Source organism: Prunus mume, linkage group LG4, assembly GCF_029339155.1.
Source record: "Prunus mume cultivar Tortuosa linkage group LG4, ASM2933915v1, whole genome shotgun sequence".
Classification (NCBI taxonomy): Eukaryota; Viridiplantae; Streptophyta; class Magnoliopsida; order Rosales; family Rosaceae; genus Prunus; species Prunus mume.
Window position 1 is genome coordinate 13,582,063 of NC_142701.1, and position 22,580 is coordinate 13,604,642.

A 22,580-nucleotide genomic window follows, 5' to 3' on the forward strand; every position below is an offset into this window, starting at 1 on the left:
TGTAGTTTGCCGCAAATCTTTTATAAATATTCAAATGCATTTTTCTTCTCTCTTCAGCTTTGCGGTCGTTATATAATTAGCCTAACATCTTATGTTAAGTGTTGGTAAATTCATAATCCTTTGTTACGTGTGACTCGGTCTATTTTTTTTTAATACAAGCGATATTGAGGGAGAGTGAATCGAATATAGAACCTATAATATAAGAGTAAATCCTCTTGACTACTTCTAAAAGTCATTGCAAGGTCTTTCTTTCTTTCGGCTTTGGTATCCAATGTCCAAGACATTAAATTATGGTTGATAAAATGTCATTCATGTCACATCTGTCCATGTACCAAAATATAGAAAGTTACCTGCTTTAATCTAATTGGTCTCATCACTAGTGGTTCTCCTCTTCTAGTCAATGCCACATTTTCCCTCCGCACAAAAATAAAAACAAAAAAAGTCTCTTTCACATTGTCGGTCCAAAATTCGATCCTCAAATCAAATTTGGAATGCCTTTTAGCTTTACGACTTGCTCTCAAAGCAACAGCAAAAGGTATCAAATGGCTTGGCCCACGTTTTGATAAAATCATGAGTGATGGCAAGTCCTAAAATTGTAATTTCAGCTCACGAATCTCCACAACTATCCAACGGTGAATTAAAGACAAGTCATTTCACACATGTTTATCTTGGCAGAATTTCCAAGTGCTGGACCACATAGTAGCCCATATGGAGGAGGACCACATAGTAGGCCATATGGAGGAGGACCACACCACAGTGGTCCTCTTAATACATGATTAGTAGCTGCATTTATTTGAGTAAACGTGGCAGACAAATATTGAGGTCTTCCACTCAAAGACTAAAAAGCAACTTGTCAAGTAATAATCACCCTCCTTAATTAGCGGTTATGTTGGAAATCTGATTTTTTTTTTTTTTAATACAAGCAATAGGCTAAATTAAATACATTGTTAAAGGTCAATTTGATATTAGGAATACTAGAACATTCTCTTTAACCTTCTTTTAGACATTCTTTCTTTTTTGATATGCCATTCTCTTTATATTTAAAATAATGTCATTAATATATTATATAATTTAACTTTTACTTTCCAAGTTTACCCTTATTAAATGTATTCAATTTATCCCAAAAAAAATTCCAAGTTAGTTTGGATAATTTTTTTTTTTTGGGTATTAAATAAGTTTCCATCACACCCTACATATTATTTTAATTATAAAATAAATAAAGAATTGTGTTGAAAATTAAATATTTGTATCCAAATGCTTTGAATTAATGTTTCAAATTAAATCCAATATATTCCATTAAAAATAAATATTATGTCAATGAAAACAGGAACTATAAAAAAAATTAAATAAATAAAAACCAACAGCAACAACTATTGAAGTTAAAATCCTAGAAATTAAAGAGCAAGTGAAGAAAAAAATTTATAGTTAAAACCCTAGAAATTAAAGAGAAAGAGAGAAGAATGAGATAAGAAATAAATATAATATGACTCCTACCTAAGTCTTGTGGCTTTTCAGGAGTGCACTTTAATTGATTCAGCAAGAAAAAATAGTATGAAGAATGGAAGAGATTCAAGATAAAGAGAATTGCGTGAAAGAGATTTGGATAATTTCGAAAGTTTGTAAATTTCATTAAACTCAATGCCTTTTCCAAACTGATTCCTGCATAATCAGAAAATGAAATTATCTCATTATCTATTTTTCCTTATCGCTTTCTCTCATAATATTTTTTTTTAATAATAAGTGATTTTCCCATAGTTTACCAAACAGGCTGGGCTTTCCAAAAAAAATTAAAAATTACTTATCACCTCAAATAAGCAATGCCAAACGAGCACTAAGATGTTATAGAGTTCAAATTTGAGAACACTACCTGATATTTTTTCTTCTAGCAAGTGTCTGTCATTGTTGAAGACTAGAAGATGAACATAAAATGAGGTCCTTTTTCATATTTTAAACGTGAGACTTTTGGCGTTTTCCTAACCATATGTATTATATGATTATTCTTTAATGTGTGATTCACATATACAAATTTTTTTTATTAAAAAAAACATGAAATGGATGAATAAGCATATAAAAATGATTAAGAGAGAAGAAGCTTTTGACAAGTTTTTAGACATGGTTAAGTTTGTTGGGTTGAAGAATTAATAATTTAATCCCACTACAAATCCACAATGGTTTTTAATTTTACATAATTTTAAAAGCAAAAATTAAAAATAATAATAATTGGTTGGTGGCTCCCATTTAATAAGTTTAGTCTAATCAACACATTTTTCCATTTTCATATAAACTAATATCTTTATTTTAGTTTATGTTCATGGCAAGAGTTCAAGTGCATAACAAAATAGCATAGAATCAAAGGTAGGTATCCCCTTTCTAACTAAATAAGGCATTAATCTCCACCACAAACATGCTTCCCTTTCATGTAAGGCAAAGAAGCTCAAGGCCTCTATCTAAACAATTATCTCCAATTCCACAATCACCTTACTTAAAAACATCATTTGAAATTCAAGTCTTCCCCAAAAGTCATTCACTTTTAAATATGATGTTTTTACCATCGTCACCAAGAATCTTCAAATCTGCTATTTGGAACTATTAAAAAACAAAGGTGATTGATGGGGCACCACAATATCAATTTGTCTCCCCCCAATTATGTTACAAGTTACAATTGTGATATTTAGGTAAATTGTGTCATTTGATTTGATAGTCTATGTGACACTTTGCCCTGTGACATTTACTTCATCAAAAGTTTATTATTTTGAACGATGCGTGAAATGGTTAGAACAAATCACTTTATTAATAATCTACATATATGTCATGTTTTACGGTTGCCTTACTTTTAACCTAATTCATTCGAGGGGCTAAAAATTGATGTGGGCAGAGTGAGTTTCTTTCCCATTTTCCTTGTCATTTAAAAATGCTCTAAAGTTAGGCTCATCAGTAAATGAATCAAAGTGTTATGAAATTTAAACCTGAAACTACTGGTGTATAAGTTAATGTCATTTTCCATTGGTCACAACAAAAAAAGTTTTAAGAAAGTAATTACCTTTTACCTAACAAAGTAAATTTAGGTTTTAGTTACAAAAAAAAAAACCAAAACTTTTTAAAAAAAAATACAGAAAAACCTCTCAACTTTCAAACTAAAGACATGCAAATGTAAATAATTCATTAGAAAATTCAAAAATAAATAAAGGCAATTTTGTTCATTTTGGCTTCTTTAAAAAAATTTCTCCCTCCTTTAGTCCTTTTCAAAGCCTTCCTGAAAATATTGAAATTATTACCCAGTTGTTCATAAATAAATAAAAGTATTACACAGTTGGCAGTGGTTGGCTGGCTCCCTGGCTGCATCGTTGGTAGGGTCCCAGTAGGGAGCACAGGACTTCCTCATCGAACGTCGCCGCACATGATCCCACCCTCCACGTATATGACCTGTCCTCTTCGAATTTGTCTTTCTCTGGTGAAAAGCTCTGCACGAGATAATTCCACTACGTGGCATCCGCCCATTCGTCATTTCACTATTAAATAATCCATTAATTTCACAGTTAATAAAAAAATTAATTTTCCCTCCAGCTCTGCGTTCGTCCCTCTTCGCCTTCACTCTCTTCTTCTTCTAACTGCCGTTCAAAAGCCAAAAGGCCTCAGCTATTTAAAATGGCCTTCGCCTTCCTCTCTCACACACATCCCCTTCAAAACCATCACCACCTCTAGCTGCAAGGACATCACCGTCGCCGGAAAACCTCCGCCGGCGATATGGCCGCCGAGTTCTCCAGCTGCGTCGAGTACGGCCTCGGGCTCTCGAAGCGGGTGTTCTACGGCAAAGAGTCGGTTCCAGACCCGTCGGCGATGACCAGGTCTTCGGAGTCGTACTTGCCGGAGGCTCCGATGGTGTACGCGGTCGTACCCGACCCGTCAATCGTGGATAATCCGGACATTCCGAGCTACCAGCCGTACGTTCACGGCATGTGTGAGCCGCCGGCTTTGATGCCTCTGCATATGCATGGGATAACTATGGAAATCGAGAGCTATTTGGACACTGCGTTCGTCACTGTGAGCGGCACGTGGCGCTTGCATTGTGTTGCCGCGGGAAAGAGGTGCGATTGTCGCGTCGCGGTACCGATGGGCGATAAGGTAGTAAGAGTTTTCTTGACGAATTGGATTGTATAGAACTAAAAACTATGTATTTATTTGGTCCATAAAAAAAAGAGTGAATTGATGAAGAGTGTTGTAGTTTCATTGATGTTGAAGAGAAAGTGATGGGCTGTGCTAATAGTTAATCCAAATTAAGAAAGTTGAAGAGATTAGTAATTGGAATTGGAATGAGATACGAGTAGAATATATGGTACATGGTAAATTTCTAATTGTCTTGTTAATATTAGAAAGATTGGTTGGTTATTTCATGCTATATAGATGTTTGTGAATTTACTTTTCCTCTGAGGGATGAAGCTATATTTTTTAAATTCTCAAGAAAAACATCATGTGGCTAACAGGGTTCACTTCTAGGTGTTGAGGCTGAAATTACCGGAAGATCATATAGTACTCAACTAATCACAGCAGAAGACACAACAGATAAGGAGAAAGTGGCCAAAGATGGGTACTTTCTGAAACGCCAGATATACACCCTAAAAGTCCCACAGGTTAGATTTCAACTTGCGGTGACCAGCTGTGACTTTTGTAACTTTTATTGAATATGTTCTTACAATATATCGTATATTTCAGGTTTACGGAGGCTCCTTCCTTTCATTCAAAATTCGATGGTCTCAGAAATTGTTGTATCACGCTGGCCAGTTTTCCCTCAGTATACCTTTTAGTTTTCCAGCATGTGTCAATCCGGTGGCGAAAAAATTTTTGAAAGGAGAAAAGATTTTGTTGAATGTGAATACGGGTATTGACGCAGAAGTTTTATGCCAAAGTACCAGCCATCCTCTTAAGGTAAATCATTTTCGTAAGTCCCACTTAGGCCTTGGATACACTTGAACTGATATTGATTTATTATTTCCAGGAAGTTAGGCGCCAAAGTGGTAGATTGAGTTTTTCATATGAAGCAGAGGTATCATCATGGTCAAGTGCAGGCTTCAGCTTTTCATACACTGTAAGACTTTGAATTTTTGTTTGTGTTGTGAATGGATCTTTAAATATTCACCATTTCTGAATAGTGTTTTGGGAAAATGATGGTCATAAAGCAGTAATGATACTTGTCTAATTAATCTCTGTTGGTGGCTGTATTTACAGGTTTGTTCAAGTGACTTATTTGGTGGTATGCTTTTGCAATCCCCATCGCTTCGTGATTTTGATGATAGAGAGATGTTTTGCTTCTATCTATTCCCCGGAAATAGCCAGACTAGGAAGGTTCGTTAGCTCTAATATACTACCTATTCATTGCTTAAGAAAACAGAGGAAATCCCAACATATGTTAAAGGGAGGGTGGGAGGGAAGGGCAAGAGTGAGTCCACGGGTGAATATGCGGGGGAGGAATGCATCTTGATCATGTTACATTGAGTCTTTATTGGCATTGTCACTCCTAAAAGATGGTCAAATTGCCAGTTCCATTTTCTTAAATATCTTGCCCCAGAGTCCCAAACCCTTTTTGATTTTTGAACAGAGGCTTTGCAGTCTTTTTCGCAAATGTGTAATCCTAGTTTTAATTTTATATAGGTTTTCAAAAAGGAAGTTATATTTATTATTGATATAAGTGGAAGCATGCTGGGAGACCCTCTTGAAAATGCAAAGAATGCACTTTTGGCGTCACTCTCTAATCTCAACCGAGATGATACTTTCAACATTATAGCTTTCAATGGAGAGGTTCACTTATTCTCATCATCAATGGAGCTGGCAACAAATGAAGCAATGCTAAAAGCTAAGGAGTGGGCTAGCACTAATCTTACTGCAAATGGTGGTACAAATATCTTGCTTCCCCTCAAACAGGTATGCTAACACCTCTTCCTAGTGACCACTGACCAATCATTTGTATTCAAATGATTTGTCTGTTTGAGTTAAAACAATAATCTTTAATTGGTTATAATGAAAATCAGAGATCTTTATATTTCTGTTGAGCTTTCGTTTTTCATCTCTGTACTCACTATATGCCATGCATAACATGTTGAGTTTTACATGTCCAATATTCAACAGTGCACACACACACTCTTCGAATAGTATCTGATTTTGTATCCTGTGATCTGGTTTACTTTAGGCTATGCAGTTGTTGGCCAAAACCAGTGATTCAATTCCTTTCATTTTCCTCATTACTGATGGTGCTGTTGAAGATGAGAGGGAGATTTGCACTATTATGAAAGGTTACCTTACAAGTGCTGGTTCGGTTTGTCCTCGTATATCTACTTTTGGCATAGGTAAAGATTCCTTTAGCTGTTTCGATAACTGTTGTAATCTTGACAAATCTTCTTACCATCTTTATTTTAGAGTTTTAGAATTTAATGTTTCTGAAATTTCTTGCCAGGTTTATATTGTAATCATTACTTCCTGCAAATGCTAGCCCAAATTGGGAGGGGTTACTATGATGCTGCTTATGATGCAGGTTAGTTTCGTTCCCCCTTTATTTTACTGTGATTTCATCATCGTTCACCGCGATAACAAGTCATCTATGCAAAATTACGTAATTTTTCTTTTGTAAGTACTGATTGTTGTCACAGACAAACTAAATGCTAAATAAAGTCATTTTCAGTCTGCAAATTTGTTATTTACTGTTGAAATAGGGATCTCTTATTATATGATTCATTTTATTTTTCCAGATTCAATTGACTATAAAATGCAAAGGCTATTCACAAGTGCTTCATCAGTGATTCTTGCCAATATAACCATCGACACTTTAGAATGTCTCGATTCGCTTGAGGTATGCTAGATTTGGACCTTGGCTGAAATTTTGTGTTCCATGTTTGTCTTTTGAGGATTATTGATATTGGTGTCTATTTTACTTGGAGGACTTCGTATATTCCTATTTGTTTCTTTTATTAATAAAAATTGTATATTCCAATTTCTAATTGCATAGTGGTACGTTGTACTTCTTCTTTGTTCCTCCTTGCAGCTGTTTCCATCTCATATCCCAGACCTTTCATCTGGAAGTCCATTGATCATATCAGGCAGATATGAGGGAAGCTTTCCCGACTCCATCAAAGTTCGTGGTACCTTGGCTGATATGAGTAATTTTGTCATAGACTTGAAAGTACAAAGATCTAAGGAATTTCCACTTGATCGGGTACCGACCTTGTACCTTATATGTGATATGAAATTGAAAAATGTTGAATTGAACCATAGTATTCAATAATTTGCTGCCCTTCCCTGCACGTACTATTGATATTAGTGAACTTACCATTTTTTTTCTCCTTCTTTTCTCTTCAAATAAGTGAACTTACCTGTTTTTTTTCTGGAACAGGTGCTTGCAAGAAGGCACATTGACATGCTTACAGCTCATGCATGGTTATTGGGAAGTAAAGAGCTGGAAGAGAAGGTTCGTTGCTAAGCATAGACCATAACCCTCATTGTTTTCCTATTCAAATTTCATGTTATCTCTAAATATAGTTTAACGGTCCTTTGGTAGATGCATTATTGAGTGTTAACGCCAATGATGATGTTCATATTTTTGTAGCCGAGTCCTGACTTCTGTATTCATTTGACATCAATCACAATTGTCCAACCTGCTTTGGCTGTAGGTTTCCAAAATGAGCAAACAAACCGGAGTCCCATCTGAGTACAGTTGCATGATACTAGTGCAGAGTCTGCAGACTGATAACGGGAAGAGAGTGCCGGAATCCGTTACAATACAAGGGGTATGCATCTTCAGCTCTTCCCATGTTTTTGAAATCTTAGCTTAGCCACCCATACCTTGTAATTTTCTAGGTCCTTTTACCAGTTAGCTTTCACATCAAATCTAAGTAATCTCTTATTGATCAACTATCTATTGGTCTAATTTCAAGATCGAATGCCCCTTCCCCCAATTGATCAAAAAAGTAAATATCTTATTGCTTAGCAACAACAAAACGTAATCACATTGTTCCTACTTCCAAGTAGGTCTACAACAAATTTACCCAGCTGAACAAGACGGAGTCAAATCGCCAGAAGGTCATAGTCCTCGGAAACCTGGGTGTTGGATTTGGTAACTTGAAGGCAACGGTTGAGAATAAAGCACCGGCAAGCGAAGAAGTAAAGCCAGCTGATCCAACAGAGCTCTTGTTTAATGCTGCTTCCAACTGCTGTAGCCAAGTACTTGATCGCGTCTGTTGCATGTGTTTCATTAGGACTTGTTCACACATGAACAACCAGTGTGCAATTCTTCTCACACAAGTCTGCGCTGCCCTTGCTTGTTTTGAGTGCATCAATTGTTGCTTTGAATTATTTGCAGGATGAAATGCAACTGAAAACAGTAAGGCACAAACAAGAATCCAATGTTTGTATATATAACCTTGTGTTGTATTTTCAATGTATAATATATTTTCTCATTTGAATTGCTCCATTAAGAGTGTTTTTTTATATTAAAAGGGCAATGATTTCCCTACTCCTATTTTATCCACTTACACTCCTTTTTTAGTTATAAAAAAGGAGTGTAAGTGGATAAAATAGGAGAAAAAAGAGTGGGGAAATCACAACTCTATTAAAATTATCATTGGAAAAATAGGTAAATACTAAAATGAAGTGCAAGACGCGTTGAATTCCTCCAATTTCGATTACAAATTAGTAAATATGCCATCAATTCATATCCAATGGGAACTATACGATAAAAGCCAAAATCTAATTCCAATTTTTTATTTTATTTTTCTCATTAATAAAACCTTGAGTATTTTAAAAAGGCGTAATATCACAAAACGTCCTTAAGATTTATGAAATTATGAGATTGCATCATTAATGTTTTTTTGTGTCATTCGTGGTCCTCAAGGTTCGTATATGTGACCTAATAATGACCATTTGTGATCACATATACGAACATTGAGGACCACAAATGACAAAAAAAAATTAAAGATGCAATCTGATAGTTTCGTAAACCATAGAGACGTTTTGTGATATTAACCCTTTTTAAAATAAACGTTGTCAGTGGTAACACCACAATTTAGTTGGAGTTTATTTTTGGGAGATTCACTATTATACTCAATATAGGAGCCCAAATTATTGAAGAAAAAAAAACTCTATATAAAATGAACTTTAGAAATACACTCAAAGCTCATTTAGAGCATCCATAATGGGCTCCCTAAACCATCTCCTTAGACAAATTTTAGGGAGAAATCGTAAAAATGCAACTCCAACCACACTCCTTATCCACCTCCTAAAATAGGAAGTCCTCTAGGAGCTCCTAAATCTGAGGAGAGAAAAAGGACTCTTAGTGACTCCCTATAATTTAATGCTGCTTTATTTAATGAGTATTTCAAACTTCTATTTAATGCTAATTATTTTTTATTTTATTTTTTAATAGAGATGGACCAATTAAAAAAGAGCTATAGTATTTATGACTCTCCAAATTATGGAGTATGATTGGAGTTAAAATTTTTTAGAGAGCTCCTAAAATAACTTTCTTATATTCTTAGCCAAATTTTAGCTAAGAAATAGAGAACATCGTTGTGGATGCTCTTACAACATAACAAAAAGGTTTTTAACTTCTTTTAAATTACAAAACTGTTATTGATTTCTTAAAACAAACTCAACCTCAAAAGTTCTAAAGAAACCCAAAACACTCAATAGGGTATCAAAGTAATTTAATAATCAAAATTAAATTCAATAAGGCCAACTATCATTTTTTGGATTTTTTTTTGTTTGTTTATAGAAATTAAATGATATAAAGTTTATAGTTTTAATGCTAAGAATGAGTACATCGCTAAATATCTTTTATTTTTTTGTTCGAAGAGAAATTTTGAATTCGAACTAATATGCGTTGAGTTCGAGGCTGAATGAAACTCTCTCAGCCTTGAGTTCAGCGTGTTCGAAGTTGTCATTTTCTGGTTTGTCCCATTTTTTTTCCCTTTCCCGCGCATCTTTTTATTTTCCTATTCAATTATGAACTTCTGTTTGGTTACCGAGAAAAAGTAATCTCTCTCTCTCTCTCAGATCGTACAGTATCAATCTTCACGGCAATTTGGGCAACCAAACAGTCAATTATCTGATTCTGCGATTTCTAATTGTTGCTAATCTGGTAAATTGATTGCTTTTACAGTGAATCTACTGCTACGCGATGCTCCCCAGAGTTCCGTTCCGCTCCAACTTTCTCTTCATCGTCGTCCTTGTGGTCTCTCTGTCTATCCCTTGCAGGTAATTAAAGCAAAGGCTTCAACTTTCTCTTTTGATTACTATCCCACATCGGATAAATATCGATAGCATATTTCAAAATTGCAAAGTTTCTTGCTTTTCCATACATTTATTGTTACATTTTCCTCACAACCAAACAGAATATGAGTCTACTTCTATCTTCTTGTATTTAATGTTTCAAACAAAATATAGGTCTGATGGGTTTGCAGAGAAGGAAAAAACATTAGCAATAATAAAGCCAGATGGGTTGTATGATAACTGCACTGATAAAATAAAGAATGCTATCTTTGATTCGGGTTTTACAATCGTCAAGGAAATGCTCATTCAACTTGATGAGGAGGCTGCAATGAGCTTCTATGCCGAGCATTCTTCGAGGAGCTTCTTTTCTAGCCTAGTCAAGTACATGACAAGGTATCCATTAAACTCACGGAAATGATTCTTAGTTTCCTTGGCTAACTTCTGGACCAATATGTTTGGATGGTTGCTCTTTGCAAGCTTCATGTCAATTACTTTTTTGTATGCATAGTACATCTTTGATGGTTTTTCTTTGATTGTATTTCCTTTTTTGCTTTCACATCTTTCTTATTCTATATAACATGCATTTACATGTCAACTTTTATCTTTCTTAATTTCTTGGCATCTATGCCATACACGCATGGATCATAGATGCATGCTTTGCCTATGCACAAATGCATGCCAATGGAAGTTGCAAAGTGCAAAACTTGTGTATAAGCATAGACCACTTCGTCACAACTGATAAAAAAAACAAAGCATCTTTTTTCACTCAGTGCTTTACCGATGGCAATTTAGATGCATCTTATGCATAAGCTATTCATGCATGTACAAGAATTATCTGAAGCTTAATAGAACTAGTTATTTGGAGGGTTGAGGTTCTCCCCAGGTTCTCAATTATTAGAAGTCTTTTTTGCGAGGCCTACCTCGCTTGTTTAAAAGCCTTTGTCCTACAATGTACTGCTGTTGTAGCAAATATTTCCTTCTTTTAATCAGAAGATAGACATATTATGAGGGTAGCATTCTCCCCTGGGTTTCTTTCTAGCTCTCATCCTATTGATGCTTGAATGAGCTTCAATTCACAACACATTTTGGGTAGTTTCTGTGATGTTTTTATGTTGTTACATTATATTGGGACTATGCTCTCCTTCTCTCTCCCCCTCCAACTCATTACTTTTATCAGTGGACCAGTATTGATTATGGTTTTGGAGAAGGAAAACGCTGTTGCTGATTGGCGTGCTTTAATTGGCCCAACTGATGCGAGTAAAGCAAAGATTACTCATCCTAACAGGTCTTTTGTCATTATTTAATCATTATTTTTGCTTGTTGATTCTTTCTTTCAAATAGTTTCATACTACCATACAACGTAACCTGGTATCCATTTCCTTGAATTTCCTCCTGATTAGTTCCTTTTTTATTCCCCAGCATCAGAGCCATGTATGGGCTGGATTTACAAAAGAATTGTGTTCACGGGTCAGATTCTCCTCAATCGGCTCAACGAGAGATCTCATTTTTCTTTAAAGAAAAGTCTTCAGGTATAATCTTTCTACGTTGTGATGTTAGCTTTGGAATTCAGCATACCTACAAATGGTTTCCATACAAGAAAATGGTCTAACAACTCAACTACAGACTCAAAAATGTTATTTAAATATGTTAAATGAAATGCTGAACTGATTTGTGAAGGGAAAAGGAGAAGTTTCTCTTGCTAACCTCAAGTGTCATAAACACATGCTGCTATTTTGACAGGCAGCGCAGTTACAGAACATGACGAATTGTAGCTGGTGAAAACTCGCAGACCTACAAGTCTTCGAGAAGCCTTTTTACACTCAATTGTCCCACACCATGTCTAGAAGGGCAAGGACAACTTTTGTACCAATCCCTTATGACAGTTAGGCAATTGCTATCTTGTAAAAATCTTTTTATTCTTAGCTCTCACGTGTTATCAATCCCGCTCTTTTCTCATTTTCTTCTTTGTTTTTGCTTTTGGAAATCCCAAAAAGACTCATGTGTGATCTTATCTATTAGATATAGTAAAGTATCACAGGCTGGAAATCACACAGTACACTGTACATCAGGTGGTAATTTGTATCCAATGGGTACATATGTATAAAAGGGGAATGTCTTCTTGTTAAATTGTCTGACATGTTATTAGGAGACTCCAATATAAACCATTGATTGAATGTATGATCTAGATTGACAATCAAACAACATACGTAATAGATGCAACAAAAAATGACAAGTGTGTGATAAGTTCCATTTTCTTTCGTGATTTGAATCCGAGTGTAGCTGCTAACAACATTTTATTTTTCAGAACTGCTCACAACATATCGAGAGTGGGAGGTTCTGTGCATAAGCAAGAAAAGGTTTTGTTCCTGAAAGCTAATAAATTCTTGTGGCATGGACCAACTACTTGGAGAGCCTATATCAGAAGGTTATCCAACTGGTTTTGAGTATCTTGAATGCTAGATTTCCCTTTTTTTTTCTTTTCCCATTTGGTGATTCAAGAGTTGTAGACCGTTGAGTCCATTCTTCACTAAGATTTCAAATGAAATATACTGAAAAAGGTTCCATACAAGCTCAGTGTGAACTGATACTGCTTGATATAAGCATGCATGCCAGTAGGATGCTGGCCTTGAAACTTGTTTTTCTCTAATTTTTTAAGTTATCTAAACATTACCCTCAAGCAGAGCAGATATGAGCTTAGCCAAGTTGGCTAGAGTGGATGTGCTCTCCACTCTGCATCCGAGTTCGAATCCCTCTTCCCATAGTTTAGATTAGTTTAAGTTAGATTATCGTTTGTACAAAAAAAAAACACTTAACCCTCTAATTAATTAAATTCCAACTACAGCTAGACTAGACCAACAAGGTCCTAATCAACAGCCAAAAATGAGGGATTTCTCTGTGTTTCTGAGAGACACAGGCCAGAGTTTATTACTTTCATGTCACTGACATATTGCATTTTGATTGCTCTGAGGTCCTTAAGGACCTTCTTGCAAGATGAAACATTTGCTTAGTCTTAATGCAAGACACATTATATTTTATTAATTTAATTGAAGATCCAATAAAAGAAGAGCTTGGTCAATACAAATTACAATGATGGCACCAGCCTTCTGGCCTAGAGAGTTCCACATCTCACAAGGCCTTAGTTTATGTTGGAGAAGGTGAATAGCTTTCCAAAATTAGAAAGTCTAGAATCTACAGTTGCTTAATTTAGCTGGGATTCTAAACCCTAGACATCTAGTAGATGCACATGGCTTCTTTTTCTTTTCTCCATTAAAGTTGAATCTTGGTGGGAGTGATTTTCTTTCAAACTCTTTGCATTTGCCCCCTTGCTTGCATCTCGAGAAAATTTTCGAATTCTGAGCAACTTTTTAGGCATGTAAGGCGAAGTGTGACAAATGCAGTGACGATACATATATACATAATATATATTTGGATATTTTCACAATTTCACTTGCATTCATAGATTATAATTAAGGTGCGGTTTAGCAGTGTTAATCGTGTATTAAGAATATAAACCACAGAACATCCTACACATAGCTTCATTGATTTGTTCAACATGCGAGTAGTAATTAAGCAATGTAAAAAATTCTGTACGAACTGCACAATCTCACAAGTTGGTTTTTGTTTAATTAAGTTTTGTCCATGCATGTGAGAGTGGTTTGCAACTTTGCACCAATCAAAGGGTTTGTTTAAGCCAAGCTTTGGCCTTGGATTTTGGGGCAATGCCTTTATTTGATGTGGCATCCTGCAATGTGAGAGTGACAGAACACAACACTCAGCCAAGTAAACTGTGTTTAATTATGCTCACTTAATTATAATTCTCAGGGTTTGTCTCTAAGATACTACTGTTTATATTGGTATAATCCAAATTAATCATGTTTAAGAAAGATATAGAAGAAGACGGGGAGGTCTTGAAAGAAGCAATGAATTAACTATATAATTAATTATGCAGAAATCAGAAGGATGGTTTGCTGCTATTTGTTTGATATTTGGCAGATCATGAGAGAGAGAGAGAGAGAGAGAGAGAGAGTTTTTGCCTTTTTTGGGCAGTCGAGGAACGATATGAATCATGGTAGTTTTGGTACAAGTCAACCTCTCATTCTTTGGTACACGTGTTGGTCCGACAGAAGATGATGGGACTCTCTTTGTCGTGACACGTGGCCAACTGCCATAACCTAACCCAGCTCCACCGTGGTAGTCCACAATACGATGATGTGGAAGCCAACATTGAATTGAAAACTTTCTTCACATCTCACAGTTGGCCAGTCTATTCATTTTAATATAAACACACGCTACCAAAGTGACATAGGAGCCCGACCGTGATATCACTGATCCGGAAGTCTATTTCCTTTTTTATTGAGCTGGACGCCGTTCGTGTTGGCCAATCAACTCATAATTTGCAATGAAATATATTATCTTTTTCATGAGGGTTTGATAAACACAACAAAAACCATGCATTTTTATCAATTTTGGGATTCAATGGGGGTATTTTTTAGTAGGATTTCAGAAAAATGGGCAGTCATCAAATTGCTTGATATGGTTCATTTCAAGTCAATTAATATGTAGGTGTCCCTTCAAAATAGGGATCTGTAGTTGAAGAATTTCTGCTTCTCTTTGTTGCAGAGGGATTTGTTCTGCTCATGTTTCAATGAGATTTTTCCAACATGTTCTTCATCTTAAATTTGTGTTTCCTGCATATCTTGGTGACGGTGGTCATGAAATGAGATTATACTTTGAAATATCTCTTGGGAAATGACCAGATCTTTCCAATAACTTGACCAATGGTACTTTTAGCATGTGTGGTATATTATTTATCCTTTTGCCCTTTCAGGTATAATTTAACTTCAAAGAATGTAAGTTTTCATTGCTATCAAATACATGTTCCTCTGTCGAGAGCAGGCACCACAGTGATGGCCTCCCCTTTCCCTTCTGCTTGACACCCAAATTCAAAACCCCAAGCGGTTTCTTTCCTCCCAATGTAACAAAAAATACATGTTTCTCTTGGATGATAACTAAACTTTAGTTGTACTTTTATTATGGAAAAAGGGAAATTAACAAATAGACAATCACTAACTACGTACTATAAGAGCTTGTTTGCAGCTAACTTTATAGAAAACACTACTCGTGAATATTTTTATTTTTAGCAATTTTAACAGAAGCATGTCGAAATTTTTATTAAAAACCCAAGTGCTTCAAAGTGCTTTCCAAAAAAGTCATTTTAATTTTTTCTATCAAATGTTGTCAAAAGTACTTTTGATTGTTAGAAAACACTTTTAACCAGTCCAAAAACCGTCCCAAACATTGCCAAACTACATAACACTAGTGTTTAGTGTAGCATTTCTATTTGTCCTTAGAACAACAGGGTCCATGAGATGTTCTTTTTGGCCAAAGGGTCCATGAGTTTGAAGCAGCTTGGCATTGTTGTGAGAGGTTTTTTGTGCCCTACAAGATTTTGGGGGAGGCAGGTGAGATTATGAGGCTGCCAGTCCGGTGAGTGAGGGACATTCCCACGCGAACGTGAGGTTTTTCTTCACTTGAAGATTGATGGCCTTTTGTTCATGGCCCCATTATTTTAATTTATATTTGGATATATTGCTAATGTTGCATGCTGCCCATGCCTCCAAGTTCCTATAACCTAAACCATTTGTCTGGATCTGCCATCAATATGTCATTTTTATTCTCATAAACTTTTCAGCAAAGTTTTCTGATGTGTATCGCTAGGTAGCCTCCAACTGTTATCTGCTGGCCAGAGTAAAATTTCTTAAGGCTTCCTCTACTCTCTTCTGTTCCCATTAGGCTCATTGTTTTTTTCCTGCTGAAAGCTTGTGCATTGGACAAGCAAATGCAGTGGCAAAATAATTTGTTGTAGGATTCAAAACTGAATTATGCTACCAATATGCCCTTTTGGGAGCAACATTTTCCCATCTGCCATCTGTATGAAATGTTAGTATTAATGGAAGAAGGAAAAAAAAGCACTTTCAGAAGTAAGTTGGGAGTGATTCTGGGAAGGCCAGAACCACTTATGAGGATAAGCATATCCTACGCGCTTATTCATATAATCACTTTAAGTGATTTTAAGTGATTTTGGGGAGAAGCTTCCATGCGTTTCTCTATAAAATCTCTTAAAACCACCTTAAGTGATTATATGGAGAAGTGATTCTTCATAGACGTGATTTTTGGCCTATCCAAAATCACTCCCAAACAGCCCTCAGTGATAAAAAGCCAGCATATTGATAGGCTGGACTTTGAAACTGCATTATGTTAACAAATGCCACTTTTGGAGGGGCATCTACTTGTGAGAATTAATAGCAAAAGCAGTGTTTGAAGCAAGCAACTTTTTTGTGCAAACCATAATAGACTAAGCATATGCTTCATTCCAAAGTAAATGATTTGATTACTTGCAAAATTGCAGAGTTCTAGTACAAAGTACAAAAGTGACTGATTTATGTGCATGTATTGAGGTTAGAAGAAGAAGAAGAAGAAGGTTGTCGAAGAGGTTGGTGAAAACCATGAAATATTAAAAGGGATTTAAGTACACAATTTAGGCATTAAAAACCACAAGTTGGACAAAATGTAGCATAGCAAAATTGTATAGAGATTGGTTCCAAATTTCATGTGGATAAAATTGGTGACACAGAGGCTACAATTCACAGCAGATGTTCCAGAATAATGTGTCCGCAAAATCAGATTGACCCATGTGTAATTAAGTATGTGTACGGCTTAAACTAAAAGTAAAGAATTAAACAGAATGTTTTTTGGGCTAGTGGTGTATGGGAGTGTGAGTTATTATATAAGAAAGGCAAGAGGAGAGTTGGCAAAGATAGTGGCTAGATACAAAGATATAAAGCCTGTGTTTAGGAACTTGAACCAGTAGAAATCAAGCTACCTAGCTAGCTAGCTAGCCAACCCTCTTTGATCAGCTTGGCCATGAAATTCAACAACCCCTCATCTTTAGTTTTATTCTCCCAAAGCTCAATTCTCATTGGCTTTTAAGATCTACTCTTGAACACCTCACTTCTACAAAACAAAACCCACCACTCTCCTCCAACCATCTCCACCACCTTTCTGTCAGAACTCAGAAGATCCTTGGCTATTTGTATATCAGAAAATGAAGGTGAGTCTTTGCTTCTGTTACATAAACTTACATTTGTGTTTATGTATTTGTTTGTGTGTGTTAGAGAAACAGAGAGACAGAGACAGAGAGATTGGTCTGGTTTTTTTTTCTTCTTTTTTTCCAGCTGAAACAGGCCTGAGTGACTGGCAAATGAGGTTCTTCAATGATGGTCTTGGTTTTATTTGATTGCAGCTTTTTGGTTGGATGCAAAATAAGCTTAATGGAAAGCAGGGGAACAAGAAACCAAATACAGTTCCTACTACTACTCGTAAGCTTTATTCTTTTACCCCCAAAAAAAAACCTCTGCATTTCTATGTTACTTTTATGATCCATAGTTTGTGGTTCAATCTAAGTGATGGGATTTGCTTCCTATATCAGGGGAATTGTTTTCTTTAACAAGCTATATATGCAATGTTAAGGGTTATTTGCCATTTTGAAGCGAAAAGCAATTAGTTTACTAGGATCTTAATTAATTAAAGAGTTGTGCTAGCAACAGTCGTTCACGTGTATTATATAAGTGGGTGAGTTGTGCACAATTGTGGATCTCAAGATGAATCCATAGTAATGCACGATTTGTTGATAACACCAGCATTCTAGGATCATGTTAATGAGCAGACGTGTACTTCAAATTGATTAAGATTCAGAACATGGAATTATCAATGAACTAAGTTAACCAGTTGTATTGTTTATAAAGATCCAGATCTACAGTACATGCAATTTCTGCCAAATTCCATATTCTTAACCTCATTGTAAGTTTCAAATCCAACAATATTCCACGATCAGATCCCAAAGCTCTTGATTTTGATCAAGTCTTGGTGCTTTTTTGTTTCAGTAAGAGGTTTCACGTACTTTTTCATATAGATTAAAGCAATAGGAAAGTGAATGTGATGTAGGGATCATAAAAGGATCATTTTTCTGGAGCACAAAGTAGATCTACTGTCTTTACAAAAAGACACTTTGAAAATGCTGCACAAGTTAAAGTTATATATACAGAAAGGCAAAAATAAAGAAAAAGGCTTGCACTATTTTCAATATGGCCTGTCCATATATATAATAAGGGTAACGCAGCTTTTCAACTCCCATATCATTCATGTCAGTTAGGATTTGTCATGTAATTATGTATTTGTTGTGTAGATCCTGCAAAACAAGAGCCTCGTGAAGAATTCAGTGACTGGCCTCATGGATTACTAGCAATTGGAACTTTTGGAAACAATGATTTGAAAGAAAATGCAGCTGAAAGCCAAGATATTCAGGAAGATCCAACTTCATCAGAAGAAATACTAGATAATTTCACTCCTGAAGAGGTTGGCAAATTACATAAAGAGTTAACAAAGCTCTTAACGCGAAAACCAAACATCGAAAAGGAAATCGCAGATCTTCCATTGGACAGATTTCTAAACTGCCCATCAAGCTTGGAGGTTGATCGGAGAAACAGCAATGCACTTTGCTCCGATTCAGCAGATGATCACAAGGATGAAGACATTGAGAAGACTATTAGTGTCATACTTGGTAGATGCAAAGAAATTTGTGGAGATAATAATAAGAAGGCAATTGGGAAGAAATCCATTTCTTTTCTTCTCAAGAAGATGTTTGTTTGCAGAAGTGGATTTGCACCACAACCAAGTTTGAGAGATACATTTCAAGAGTCAAGAATGGAGAAGGTATGAAACCATGACTATGCTCACAAAAACTATGTGAAAAGCTTACATGAATATGAACATGCACATATGCATTATAAAATTATAAAATTATGTCAGTTATTTAATTAAGTACCATCCTAATTGATCATCCATATTTTGGCTTGCAGCTTTTGAGGGTAATGCTTAACAAGAAGATCATCAATCCGCAAGGATCTTCTCGAGCAGCATCGATGAAGAAATACCTGGAGGATAGACAGATTCCAACAAAGAAGGAAAGTAACACTGAAGATGATACAAAAGAGAAAATTAATGATGGATGTAAATGGGTCAAGACAGATTCTGAATGTAAGTGCTGTTTTCTTTTCTTCAAATAGCATGATTTATAACATGCTCAAATTTAGAGAAAAAGAAGGGGGTGGGGAAGAGGGGAGGAAGAAATAGGGGAACCAAATTGCACAAACTCTGTGGATCTGATGTGACCTCTTTTTTTTCATTTGCAGATATAGTCCTAGAAATTTGAGTGTGCCTCTGACTTTATTGGCATTCTTATTAGTTATTACAAAGGTAAGAGAACCCTTTTTCAGTTTCATTGAAATGAGACTGCCACTCTTTTCACTTTCATATATGCTAATTAAACTTCTTCTTCTTTTTTTATCTGCAGAGTCAGAAGTTTATGCTTCATACAATTATATGACTCAAATCAAATACTTGAAATGGCAAAGTCTGAGAAATTTCATAGGGGCAACACCAAATCATCAATAAGTTCATCCCCAGTGGCTCCTGAGATGACCATAAAATATGCATGTATGACTGAGACAGCTTCTCTATTTTGTTAACGGTGGCGGTTCCCCTTTTTTTCATGGTTGCATCTGTGTAAACAGTTGCAATGCATGTTATGAAATTTCAAGGGGACAAGGGATTTCTGTAGTCTGTGCTGGCAAATTGAGCTAGACGATATCTACATTTTTCATCCTGTTTATTTTCTACACATTTTTCTCTGTCTTTTGTTTTTCTCTCTCTTTTTTCCTTTTTTTTTTTTTTGGCTGAATTACTATCTTGTAATATAATTTGAGGTGAATAAATTTTAGATTGACATGAACTTATGAAGGCATGGTTCAGAGTTTCTGATTCTCTTCACCTGCCCAGAGCCCCTTGTTTTCAAAATGAAGTTCAATTTGTATGCCAACCATTAGCCCATCACTTTTCTTTTCTTTTCTTTATTTAAATGCCAAGTGAGATTACAGAAAACCACCTTTGATATAATGAATTATAAACATGGTTGAACTGAGCACAATAAGAAACGTCAAATGGAAAATAAGACTGTCAAATTGTTGAATCAGGGATGTCATGGATAAGAACACTTCTAAGGAAAAGGAGATTGCAATTGAGAGATCATATGAGAAAATTTTGTGAGAAGGCCTATTAAGGTAGGATTGAAATAAACTGGGCTTTGCACTTCATGGGCCATTTCCACAATCCACACTTATCAACCCATTTTTGGATTTTTTTCATTAAAGAAAAAGTTTGGCTCCTTAAAACTTAGGAGGAGCTCGCTTAATTCCCTGCAGCCGTTAATCCATGCTTATCAACCCACACATGTGCAAAAACAATGTGTCAACAACACAAAAACAAAAACACACACATAGTAAACTCCAACTGTTATGGACATGAATGTAAAACTTCCTACTTGGGAAATGATGCAAGTTTTTCCCAAATGAAATAGAAGGATAGTAAAAATTGTGTTAAGAGAATAACACATAGATAAGGTGAGCAAAAAACCATTTGAACCATTTAAATCGGGCAACCCAAATCAACTTTAGTGGTTCAGTTCGTTTTACACCAAAAAATATGATCTTAGATTGAATAACAAATCACAATTGTTTGATTTGATTCGGGTCAATCTACGTCAAAGAATACAACATGAATTTCTATTTGAAATGTACTAGAGGAACTACAATTGATGTTTAATCAAATGACTGAATCAAATCGATTACTAAATAGGTTGGTCTGATTTGATTATACTTTTTTTTTTAATTTTTAAAAGGGGGACAGCTGGTGGCAAGCCACGGCCATCCACCCCTTCCGGGATCTGGAGAGGCTATAGGAATTTCACCCGTCCCTGGCCCTCATCGCTTGATTCACCAACGACAGGAATCGAACTCAGAATCTCCCGTTTACATAGGGCCTGGAAAATGCCCTTACCACTGGGCTAACCTGTGAGGGTTAATTTGATTATACTTTTAGTATAAGGCTAAAGTGTATTATTCGAACTGTAATATTACACAAATTTAGTATACCCTTTAGATCTAAATCGAATCAAATCAGACCGAATTCTAATACAACTACTAAATTGACAAAATTAAAATTTAGTACAAAGCTGCTATTTTCACCCTTGTTCTACTCGCCCCACATTTATCTTCAAAATTTTGAAATCAAATTTACTTCTCTGTAAAATGACCTCTAAGGACGGGGTGGAAGCAAGGCCATTCATTTTTGTTTTGCTCTCTTGAAAGATAAAGGAAATTGTCTTCAGTTCCCCAACACAGAGAGAGAGAGAGAGAGAGAGAGAGAGAGAGGTAAAAACAAAACAAAACAAAACCTGATGTAGTAATGACGCCAACTGGTTCGGAACTTTCTGATACTCAAGCGATCCTCCTAGAATAAGTAATCTAGGATTTTTGTACTGCGAGGTCATGCGCTTGTGCTTTATATTCTTTGTACAAACTAAACTGTGTTTGCTTCTAAAATGACATATATCTAAACTGTGTTTGCTTCTTCTTTTTTTAACGATACTTCCATTCCATCTATATGGGCTCTCTCTTTGCTTCAAACATGTTGCTTTCATGGTGGATTGGGCATGTGAGTTGTTCAAGTTTGCATGGAAAAAAAAAAAATAGAAGCAAAAATTCAGCAGCCATTCACCCAACTACAACGCTAAAATTTTAAACAACAAAATGAGACCTTTCATTCTGAACAAAAAAGGACCTCTCAAGATTTTCCGAAGATGAAGGAACCAGCTTGCTTCATGGTGGAAGATTGAATCAGGGGAGGGGAGAAGGAAGAGAAGAAAGAATGAGAAAAATAGAATTAATAATTAAAAGATATTTTAGGAATAATAGTGGGTGGAAAGATAAGATTGTGTTTTTTCAAATTTACAAGATGGAAATAAAACATACATGAAAGTAGCAGCACTCATTTAGTATAGTAGTGTTACCCTTCTATCTAATTACCTGTCACAATTTACTATTTCCATCTATGAATCATCCAACGATTTCCAATTATGAATCAAATTCAAATAATAGATTTCGACCTAAATAATAGATTAGACAAAACCAATTGAGGAACTACTAAGAAACTTACGAGAGTATTTTTCTAAAGGCTAAAAGCGTTTTCTAACAACAAAAACACGATAATGTTTGAAAACGTTTAGAAGCCCTTCTGGTCTTGAAGCACTTTCTAGAGCTATATGCTTCGTTAGGAAGCATTCTCAAGTATTTTTTTCACGAAGCACTTAGATATCTTTTTTGAAAATTCTAAATTTTTATAATAGAAACACTTATAAGTATTAGTATTTCCTA

At 35.5% G+C, this 22,580-nt stretch overlaps 3 protein-coding genes across 4 annotated transcripts; all 3 read left to right on the forward strand.

Annotated features, from left to right (window-relative positions):
* Nucleotides 1-3,584: 3,584 nt before the first annotated feature.
* On the forward strand, nt 3,585-8,455 carry LOC103327610 (inter alpha-trypsin inhibitor, heavy chain-like protein). Its single transcript, XM_008229951.3, has 13 exons — nt 3,585-4,122; nt 4,482-4,628; nt 4,711-4,923; nt 4,994-5,083; nt 5,224-5,340; nt 5,647-5,916; nt 6,182-6,338; nt 6,446-6,523; nt 6,738-6,838; nt 7,031-7,201; nt 7,379-7,453; nt 7,656-7,772; nt 8,014-8,455. Exons 1-13 carry the CDS (start codon nt 3,745-3,747, stop codon nt 8,347-8,349), a joined length of 2,250 nt encoding a protein of 749 aa, XP_008228173.2. The 5' UTR covers nt 3,585-3,744; the 3' UTR covers nt 8,350-8,455.
* A 1,352-nt stretch (nt 8,456-9,807) lies between these two features.
* Nucleotides 9,808-12,378, forward strand: LOC103327609 (Nucleoside diphosphate kinase family protein). Of its 2 annotated transcripts, none has more exons than XM_008229948.2 (6): nt 9,808-9,929; nt 10,142-10,236; nt 10,426-10,644; nt 11,429-11,536; nt 11,671-11,780; nt 11,992-12,378. In XM_008229948.2, the coding sequence occupies exons 2-6, from the start codon at nt 10,160-10,162 to the stop codon at nt 12,021-12,023; spliced, it is 546 nt and encodes a 181-aa protein (XP_008228170.1). In that variant the 5' UTR covers nt 9,808-9,929; nt 10,142-10,159; the 3' UTR covers nt 12,024-12,378. The 2 variants fall into 2 exon arrangements, with proteins under 2 accessions (XP_008228170.1, XP_008228172.1); XM_008229950.2 differs by having other exon boundaries at nt 9,873-10,013.
* A 4,679-nt stretch (nt 12,379-17,057) lies between these two features.
* Nucleotides 17,058-20,101, forward strand: LOC103327608 (protein DEEPER ROOTING 1). Its single transcript, XM_008229947.2, has 6 exons — nt 17,058-17,362; nt 17,555-17,630; nt 18,497-19,023; nt 19,170-19,347; nt 19,503-19,566; nt 19,664-20,101. Exons 1-5 carry the CDS (start codon nt 17,357-17,359, stop codon nt 19,520-19,522), a joined length of 807 nt encoding a protein of 268 aa, XP_008228169.2. The 5' UTR covers nt 17,058-17,356; the 3' UTR covers nt 19,523-19,566; nt 19,664-20,101.
* The last annotated feature ends 2,479 nt before the right edge of the window (nt 20,102-22,580 follow it).